Genomic DNA, 10,332 nt, shown 5'->3' with positions numbered 1-10,332 from the left:
TTTCCAGAGGAGGATACTGAGACCAGCTAATGCCAGATTTAGGGGTAGAATCCTAGGACTACTTTTTTTTTTCTTTTGGGCAAAATTTTACTTTACTTTTAAAATTTTAATTATCTAATCAACAGAATACATGCTTATTATAAAAAACACAGAAATTGTAGACTTTTTTCCATCCACTTTTACATAGATCATACTGTATATATATGGTTCTGTATTCTGTTTACTTTCCAACTTAACAAACCTCAATAACCAAAACCTTTGTAGCCAAAATCTCAACAAGCATCATTTTTAATGTCTGTATAGAATTACTTGCATAAATGTCGCTTACCTATTTCCTTAATGTTTGACATTTACCTTATTTTCATTTTTAAATCATTTTAGGTAATGCTGTGTTCAGTATCGCTGCAGAAATCTTTGACCATGTTTCTGATTATTTCTTGAGAATATGAATATTTTAAAAGATCTTGATTATCTGTTGACAAATTCTTTTCTGAGAAGATTCTTCCAGTATATGCTCTAAACCAGTAATGTATAAAGAAACATTTAGGGTTCTTATCAACTTACTAGCTTTACCAAAATTTTTCTTTTCTTTTATCCATCATGCCATTCAGCCGTTAAGCTCACCTTAAAGGGGAGGGAAAAGGGGGCTGGTGGATGGGGAGGAAAGACAGCTAAAAACCAAACAAAAATTACATATAATGGTGGCCATATATTCTACAGGTGATCTCTATTTTCACTTTTTCCATCAGCCTCCATCCTTAAAGGCAGCCTCTCAGATGATGTGAATGGGGAATCAAGGCTTATTTTTGAAACAGCCTTTGTATCATTCTAAAACCCCCTCTAAGTGGTTTATCTCCAACAAATGTCTATAAATTACTAGAATTGGGAAATCTATTTAACCATCAATAACAATTCCATGTAATTCTATAGCATAGAGTTTTCAGAATATGATCTCATTTTAGCTGTTGAGAAACCTTGAGAAGTAGACCAAATGTTATTTTTATTTGCTTACAGTATCTGTAGGGAGAAACTAAGCTTAACAGAAGATAAAAGTTCAGGTTCTCTCAGCATATTGTTGAAGTACTCAAAATCAAACAAGGAGGACATTACACTGAGATGACTCTGATGTCTTCCTAGCCTCTTAAGCAAACTAAAAACTAAGCCAGAGTCAATTCCTATAAATGCCACAAGAATAAGAAGGACAACTAATTACAAACAGCCAAACGAGGTTTTCCCAAATAATGCAACTGCTTAAGCTGTAGCCAATCAAGTAATTTCCTTGCTTTGCAGTGTACATATTCTCTATAAAAACCCTGCCCCTTGCTCCTGTCAGTGGAGCCCCCGTAATCACTTCCAGTTTGGTGCTGCCCGATTCGAATAAATTTTTATTTAAATAAGCTCAAAACTTTTATTATGCCTCAGTGTATCTTTTTAACAATATTAAAGAAAAACACTCTTTAGACGAACAGAAACATTTAAATATGTATCAGTAAAATAACAGATGTCAGTAGTATGAATTACACTAAACAAGTTTTTAAAATGTGAATGAGAGATAACTTTAAGAAAATGAAGTTATTCATAAAAAAGTAGTGTAATTTTATCCTTCTGGATATCCAGAAAAAAATAGACAGGATTTGGAGTTGTCAAGGTGATATTATTTTAGACTATCAGTTTGTTCCTCTTCTAGGCAAATAAGATGTTGAGTCAAAAACAGTTCTGAAATAGTAAACAAAAATGTGTCTCTACTAGTTGGATGCTCACCCTTCAAGATTCAGGTGAGCCTGAAGCCTTTAGACATTCCTAGCCTAATTAGTTGTCTTTTGGGCTTCGGTAGCATTTTGTAAATTGGCATATTTCAATTACATTACAGGATTATCTGTTAGCTTACTCTTAGGTGTTTCCTGCGCTACTTGAGCACGGTGAATCCCCAGTTTTATCCAGCATCTTTTTATCCTCTGCGCCTAACTTGGTCCTGGCAATAGGCGCTGAATACCTCACCAAATCATGAACAGGATGTGTACATGGATGTGAATGATTCCCGGAGACAAATTTGACAAGTATCAGCATTATACAAATGAGTTCCATTTATTTTCTACCAGCCCCAATAGTTGGATTCAACTACTATTCATTTTTGTCCAAATCGTATCAAGTATTATGCCTCTGTGTCCATAGGCAAGAATCACTTTCTGCAAAGAAAACAGTTTCGGGGGACTAGAAAATGACGCCCAGAAGAACAAAAGATTTCACCCTGGCTTCCAGGCTTTGGCCTTCGTTGATGGCTCTCCCCTATGTCCTTGCACACTGTCATAAAGAGCGCCGAACTCCAGATAGGGGAGGCCGAGCGCACACCGTGAGTCTGCGGACCGCCCCAGCGATGCGCGGCGGCAGAGCCCAGCCCGCAGGGAACGCGCACGGAGGAGGGGGCGGCGGGCCGCGTATTCTGCGCACGCGCGGCCGCCCAAGCCAGCCGGCGGGCCTTGAGGGGGCGGGGCGTGCGTGGCTGCTGCAGGCCGCGGGGCCTCGCGTGTCCCCGTCCTCACCGCCCGTCCTCTCGCGCGAGATGCTGCTTCTGGCGTTGGGCGGCCCGCGGGCGGCCGGACTGCGGCTCGGCGGGCAGAGGACAGCGTCGTGGGCGCGCGCCGCGCTCCGGGGCCCCGGGGCGGCCGTCACGCGGGCGGCCTCCCGCAGCAGCTCGGCGGGGCCGCGGGGAGCCGCGCCGCTGCTCCGGCGTCCCGTGCCAGCGCAGGTCGGCCGTGCGAAGGCTCGAGGGCCGGAGCGAGGGCGGGGGTGGGCGGAGCGTCGGCCCGGGCCCCCAGCGCTCGCGGCCCGTGCCTTCCCCGCCGCCGGGGGTGCCCCGCGGCAGGGGCGCTGTTTCCGCGGGGCCGCCGGGGTGGCGGACCTGGGCGGTGGCGGGCCTCGGCCTCGGGACCAGGCCCCGCGAGGCCGGGAGGATCCGTTGCAAAGTAGCTATTTTTCTGGGCTGTTCCAAGCACTTTACAGGTGGTTGCAAATCCTGCGGGTTTGTGATGACTTTTTTCTTTTTCTGCCTTTGAGCCGAAGCTCAGAAGGGTTAATTTGCAAAGAAATTAGGTGCACCACCTGGAGGCGGAACTGAGCGCACCCGGATAACCTGACTCTGAGTTTGTTCTATTTTTTTATTACGTGGCTCTATTTTAGGAATTCTTTTCCTCCCTGGAGAAAGGGGATGGAGACATTAATCCTCTCATTTTAATCTGAATAAATTGTCGCCTAATCGTCCCGTGTAAGATATCAGGGTCAGCAAATCTGGCTGAGACTTGGAAGAAATACCAAAAGTGCGAATTGGAATCTAATTAAATTTCAGCATCCAGGAATTAGGCATGCCTGTTTTACATTTCGAAGTGTGGCTACTGTGAAATTCATTTTCTAGACGTTCGGGGAACTCTTGTTCCCGTGAAATTTGATGTAAAATTGAAAGTAAATTTTTTTCCTTATTAAGAGGACCCAGAGATGCAAGGGGCTGGATATAAGGCCTTTAGGGAAAGAGTTTTTTTTTTTTTTTTTAATACTAAGTATAGTATAAATATTTTAGAAGTGTTAAGAATGGTCTGGACTTGAAGCAAACAATTTGAATTTACGGTATTTTGCTTACATTAGGGTATTCAAGTTAATTTTGTTTATGTTTTGAAAAGCTTACCCATTTAAATCTTTAAGACAATCCAACTACGGTGATATTTTCATTAAGAATGGAATAGAAACCATTCCACTAAACTTTGACTTGTTCGAGGTCACACTTTATCTGAATAACTTCCAGGTGGGATGCAAATCTATGCCTTCAGACTCCAACTCAGCCTGTTTCTACTTGTGACAGGAATTAAGGAAAGCAGTTCTGTTAGTTTGATTTCTTTAGCTCTGCAGATTATTTGGGAGCATTCCTTAAATCACCTGTGACAAAGTTCTCTTTTACTCTTCATTATATTCTTTTTAAAGATTGGCACCTGAGCTAACAAGTGTTGCCAGTCTTTCTGTTTTTTTTTTTTTTCTGCTGTATCTCCCCAAATCCCCCTGGTACATAGTTGTATATCTTAGTCGCATGTCCTTCTAGTGTCATGTGGGACACCGCCTCAATGTGGCCTGATGAGCAGTGCCATGTCTGTGCCCAGGATCCGAACCCGTGAAACCCTGGGCCGCCGCAGCGGAGCGCGCAAACTTAACCACTTGGCCATGGGGCCGGCCCCTCTTCATTATATTTTTAAAAGTAAACTTAAAAAAATTTAAAAGTTGGTCTAAACTGCAATTTATTATGTACTCACATTGTAATGGTCTCTGTTTCAATAGATACCTGTTTGTTGGGAAAGATGTGTTCGATGCTTACATACACAACTTGAAAAATCAGAAGATGGAAGGCTGATTTATACTGGGAATCTGGCCCGAACAGTATTTGGTGGGTAATCAGAAGTGAGGATATTTCCTTTAACTGTAAAAAATGTTCTTAGCGTATGTTACCTCTTATTTTAGTAACCGTTAATTACAATACATAAGGAAAATTAGATTAAATTTTTTCTTGTGGCCTGTTGATCTAAGATTTAGAGGTTGAGACCTTTGCATTTTTAGGAGATTTTTAAAAAGATTTTTGAAGACTGTATTATGATTTTGTGATCTTACGGCTTGGTGCTAAAGCTTCCATCCTTTAGTCATCTCTCAGGATGTTTAACAAAAAAGAACAGAAAGTGTATATTTGTGTAATATTTGAATACGCAGAGAAAAAATATGGAAGAATACCTCTTAAGACTAGTTTTTTGGGGGGAGTAGACATTTACTTCATGTATTTTTAAAATTGGCAGGTAAAATGAGCGTCTAATACTTTTATAATGCAAAAATATATCAATGTTATGTTTTTTCAGGCTGTCTTAGAATTTTCAACAAATGTGTTTGTTTAGTGCTTTTTCCAGGTGGTAGAGTGTTGTCATGGAGAAGGAAAAGATAGTGTATTAAATAGCAACAAGTTTAAAACTCTTTCCTTATATCACAATTTAGATCATAGGGAACAATCTAGCAGGGAAGGTGAGAAGAACTTAGGTATGGGATTTGTTCAAGTTCCCTGAGGTTGTATTTTATTTTAGTAATCTTAAAGTGTAACCTGAAATATCTGGAGGATTACTTTATAGCCAAGTTGGCCACAAGATTTCCACACTCACATTTGCGTTTGTGTTTTTGATGATGCTGGCCTCAGCAGATCATCTAAAATTTACTCTGGAAACCTGTAAGTTCTCAAGAGTGTGTTTAACGTACAATTTTAGCTGTTTAAAACTTTTTGGGAATAAGGATTGATTATAATCACTGTTGAGTGGAGTTCTAAAGTTATCGGAATAATCAATTTTGGGTGGTTAGAAATGTCTTTAGGAGTCAATACGTGAGGAGGCCATTGAACCTGTGCCACGTCTCTGGCCTGAGATACGTGGATTGATGCCACCGAGATGTTAACAGGGACCCCTACAGTACCCTTCCTTCTGAACACAGACACTGTTCCTTCCACTGCAGGGAAGGCTTATCAGTTTATTTCATGTTCCCACTTGACTTCATTCTGGAAAGAGGAGAATATAAATAGGAATTAATTTTGGTGTGGGTAGGATGTAGTGTTTGTGGAAGAACCTAGCTATCCGTGGTGTTCAAAGTTCTAGAATTGTAACTTGTAGAGGAATTTAATGTTTGAGTTCTTTCAATGTTATGATAATAGAAAGTCACTCGATATACTTATCAGGGATAAATATTTTTTCTATGTAGAAACAGAGAGAGAAACATTTTTCTGTGGAAAAGTGAAGGAGGCACTTTACGGTAGGGGTACCTTTCTTGAGGTCTTTTAAATTACCAAATGAGTCCTAGTGTGAAGACATCTGAAGGGCCTTTTAGTGGACAGTTCTTAATTCAGCAACGAATCATTACCGATGTCATGGTATTTGCTTTGCATTGTATCAGGGGCTTTGTGTGAGGGATGTTACTCAAAGATAACGTAGGTCATGTCCTCCAGGATCGTAGTGTCTGGTAGGAAAGATAAGATGAATACATCCTCATAATCAGTAACAATAATAGAGAATAGATTTGAGTTCAGAAGGCAGATAGATAATTTTTAGATTAGAGAACAGAAAGCGTCTTGTCAGGCTGGCTTTTCAGCTGGGTCTTTTAGGATGAATAGAATTCCAACATGGAGAGGGGTCAAAGAAGGGCATCCCAGGCACGGAAGTAGCCTGAAGATGGGAAAGCCTGAAATATGTTCAGAAAATAATTACTTCAGGCAAAATAAAGTATACGTGTGTGTTAATTCCCTAGGCCTCTTGTAATAAATTTCCTCAGACTGAGTGGCTTAAAACCACGGAAATTTTCTCTCTCACCCTTCTGAGGGCTGGACCTCTGAACTCAAGGTGTCGGCAGGGCCGTGCTCTCTCAGGGCTCTAGGGCAGAATTCTTCTTGCCTCGTCCAGCTTCCGGTAGCTCCTGGCAGGCCTCTGTGATCCTTGGCTTGTAGCTGCGTAACTCCAGTCTCTGCCTCTTCACCGGGCCTTCTCTGTGTCTCTGTCCTTTTCTGTCCTTATAAGGACACTCTCATTGGATTTAGGCCCACCCTAATCCGGTAAGATCTCATCTCAATTTTTAATTGTCTCCGAAGACCCTATTTCCAAATAAGGTCACGTTCTAAGGTTCTGAGTGGACGTGAATTTTTGAGGGACACCATTCAACCCACTGCAGTGTGACAAAAGTAATGGGGAGAGAAGAGGTAGTTGGGAGGGCTGAGGAGGTTTTTTATACAGGAGGCAACTTGGTCCCCACTGTATCCCATGAGTTCCATTGTCATAGCAACTACCTGTGGGAGGAAGGAAGGAATTATTTTTAAATTACTGATGCAAGATAAGTAAGCCTTCAACCAACGGCAGTGTATGAGAGTGTCTGCTTTGTTACAGCCTCACCAACAGAGTATGTTGTCAGACTTTTGGTTTTTGCCAATTTGGGGAAAAAACAATATCTCACTGTAGTTTTAATTGCATGTTTTTTATTGTGAATGAGGTTTAGCATCATCTCATCTATTTAAGGGCCATGTGCATTTTTGTTCCAATAAACTGCTTATATTTCTTGCATGTTTGTGTATAGGGTTGTTGGTCTTTTTCTTTCTTATTCTAAAACCTTTTATGTATTGGGGATATTAACCCTTTATGATATAAATTGCAAATTTTTTCTCTAGATTTTTACTTTGTGATGTAAGTTGCACAGATTTTTCTAATTTGTCTGTTTACTTTGTTTATGGTGTTTATGCCCATGTACATTTTTAATGTAATCAGATTTATCAGTCTTTCACCTGGTTGCCCCTGTATTTTGAGTCATTGGAAAAGTTTTTCCATTCTCAGATTATAAAGGACTTCATGGATGTTCTCTTCTTATAGCTCTATGGTTTTCTTTTTTTTTAAAGTTTTTTTTCCCTGCTTTTTCTCCTCAAATCCCCCCTGTACATAGTTGTGTATTTTAGTTGTGGGTCCTTCAGGTTGTGGCATGTGAGATGCCGCCTCAACATGGCCTCATGAGCGGTGCCATGTCCGCTCCCAGGATCTGAACTGGCGAAACCCTGGGCCGCAAGTGCGCGAACTTAACCACTCGGCCACTGGGCGGCCCTAAAGTTTTCTTTTTTACATTTAAATCTCTGGATAATTTGAAATTTTCCTAGTATATGTATGAGAGATGAATTTTATCTTTTTCTATATTGCTATCCAGTTGTTCCAACACCACTTTTACCCATTTATTTTAGACTATATCTTTATGCTATACTACATGTCCATATGCAATTAGGTTTATTTCTAAACTTCCCTTTTTGTTCCTTCCATCTATCTGTGTACCAGTACCACGCTGTTTTAATTATAGAGTCACCTGTTTAATATCTAGCTCCCCCTTGTTGTTTTGCTGCTTTTAGTTTTCCAACTTAACTTTACAATCAACTTGTCTGGGATCTCAACTTGTTTATTTTCCAAACAGATAGTATTTTTATTGGGGTCATGTTAAAATTATACATTGAAACTAAGAGAAATTTATATTTTGTCATTTATTTATTTTTTTTATTGTGGTAAAATATATATAACATATGTAACATAAAATTTACCATTTTAACCATTTTAAAGTATACAGTTCAGAAGTTATTGATTTTTAATCTTTCTAATGAGATACATGAAAAGATCTCACTGTTTTAATTTGAATGTCTTTCCTTGGTAAAGAAGTTGAATACCTTTCTCATATGTTTTAATCCCGGGCACATAGCCTGATAAAGTTAGCCCCATATCTGAACATTTTCTGTTAGATTTGTGGAAGTGCTTGTTAGTAGAGAGTTTTATTTGATAATCTGCTGACTGAATCAACGTTTACGGTGTTCATAAGGATCTTTGAGTAGTAGTAAATCTTTTATTGGGAGACTGAGGTAGAAGCTAGTTAACCCTAAGGCAGGTTTCCCACCCAGAGAGGCACTGCAGTGTACTGGCCAACGGCGTGGACCGCAGACGCAAGTTCCCTGGGTTTCAATCCCAGCGCTGCCACTTGGTAGCTGTGTGACGAGAGCAAGTGCCTCATTTTTCTCATCTCTTAAATGGAGGAAGTGATGAATTATGCACCTATCTCATAGGGCCTTTTTGTAGATTTCATGAATAAAATATGTAAAGTGCTTAAAACAGAGCCTGAAGTGTAGCAAGCACTGTATATGTGTTTTGGTTTTATTGTTGTTTTGATGACAATATAGTAAGAAGAAAGGTGGGAGAATTAATTGGATAGGTTGATTCTTGTATAAAATTGAAAAATATTAATACTCTTCCATTTTTTTTCCTATTTAGGTGTGAAATGTTTCTCTTATTCTACAAGTTTGATCAGCCTTGCGTTTCTACCATATATTTTTGCACAAAATAATATTATATTTGGAAGTCTGCCTTTGCAAATCTTATTTTATGGCATCATAGGAAGTTTCACAGTGATCACTCCAGTCCTGCTTCACTTTATCACAAAAGGCTACGTTGTTCGGTTGTACCACGAGGCCACAACAGACACTTATAAAGCCATTACTTATAATGTTGTGCTGTCAGAAACAAGTACAGTGTTTCACCAGAATGATGTGAAGATTCCAGACAGCACACATGTGTTTACCACGTTTTATGCTAAAACAAAATCCCTGCTGGTTAATCCAGTGCTGTTTGCAAACCCCGAAGACTATAACCATCTAATGGGTTATGACAAACCGTTCACTTTTGACATGGAAGAAGCCGGTGAAAAGAAACAGCTTCAAGATGAGAAATGAGTCTGCTGTTTTTATGTTTGTGCTTAAATGCAATTTATGTTTCAATATATAATAATAAAATTGCCTTTACTTTTGTTTTCTGTCAGTGACTGTTAAAAGTAATTTGAAACAGTGTCAAACAGAACTTTTAACTTTCAGAGAATTATGTTTCTTTATAATAAAACAAGCTATGTTTGAAAAACAAAACATGTAATATTCTACTATTTGTGTTAAACAAAGAAAAGTGTGAACATCCCTGTACGTGCTGGCATACACGTGGATGATTTTATGTAAGGGTGGTTACCTGTCAGCTGGGGATTGGATCTTAGAAGCAAACGGGAGAGTTGTTTTTCCTTTGTGTTTGGATTTTTCTAAGTGTATGGGTGTTTAGATAGTATCCTTTTTTTTTCTTCTTCCAAAAGCCCACCAGTACATTGTTGTATATTCCAGTTGTAGGTCCTTCTGGTTTTGCTATGTGGGACTCCGCCTCAGCATGGTCTGATGAGCTGTGCCAGGTCCATGCCCAGGATCCAAACCGGGCAAACCCTGGGCCACCAAAGCAGAGCACAAGAACTTAAGTACTTGGCCATAGAGCCGGCCCTGATATTTTTTCCCACATTATAAACTCTGTTTTTAAAACACAAACTATGGGAAGCAGTGTTAATTTGTCTCCTTTGGTTTGGAATACAGGTTTTTGCCTGTCGTCTCTGACATGCTCGCCTGAAATAGGGAACTCCCTGGCTGGTAGAGTGTGGTTAGCTGTAGGGGAGATGGTGACCTAAGTAGTGTTCTGAGCACGGGATCTGAACCCAGGCTGCCGAAGTGGAGTGCACTGGACTTAACCGCCACGCCACCAGGCCAGTGCCTAAGTGGTGGTGTCTTTAGTGCTCTCGTTTGTCCTTCCGCGTGCGCAGTCCTCCCTTGGTGCACCCTATCAGAGTAGGAAAATCATTTGTACTAAAAAGATGGACAGTACCTTTTATAAGATAGCAATCTCAATGCTTAACTTTATTGTGTTGACATTTTAAGATTTTTACCTCTAATTGTAAAATGAAAGT

The 10,332-nt window shown here is 40.1% G+C and overlaps 1 protein-coding gene across 1 annotated transcript; it reads left to right on the top strand.

Annotated features, from left to right (window-relative positions):
- Positions 1-83: 83 nt before the first annotated feature.
- On the top strand, positions 84-9,481 carry TMEM70 (transmembrane protein 70). The gene is made up of 3 exons (XM_044765889.2): positions 84-2,746; positions 4,318-4,423; positions 8,838-9,481. Exons 1-3 carry the CDS (start codon positions 2,219-2,221, stop codon positions 9,293-9,295), a joined length of 1,092 nt encoding a protein of 363 aa, XP_044621824.2. The 5' UTR covers positions 84-2,218; the 3' UTR covers positions 9,296-9,481.
- The last annotated feature ends 851 nt before the right edge of the window (positions 9,482-10,332 follow it).

Source organism: Equus asinus, chromosome 12 (genome assembly GCF_041296235.1).
Source record: "Equus asinus isolate D_3611 breed Donkey chromosome 12, EquAss-T2T_v2, whole genome shotgun sequence".
Classification (NCBI taxonomy): domain Eukaryota; kingdom Metazoa; phylum Chordata; class Mammalia; order Perissodactyla; family Equidae; genus Equus; species Equus asinus.
Note: the sequence above shows the minus strand (reverse complement) of the source record. Positions and strands in the feature narration are given on the sequence as shown.

Bases quoted from the DNA above. Each gene is read 5' to 3' on its own strand.
- TMEM70 (XM_044765889.2), top strand. From the start codon at position 2,219: ATGACGCCCAGAAGAACAAAAGATTTCACCCTGGCTTCCAGGCTTTGG. The intron at 2,747-4,317 runs GTCGGCCGTGCG...CTGTTTCAATAG, and splicing joins GGCGTCCCGTGCCAGCGCAG to ATACCTGTTTGTTGGGAAAG. The intron at 4,424-8,837 runs GTGGGTAATCAG...TTTCCTATTTAG, and splicing joins TCTGGCCCGAACAGTATTTG to GTGTGAAATGTTTCTCTTAT.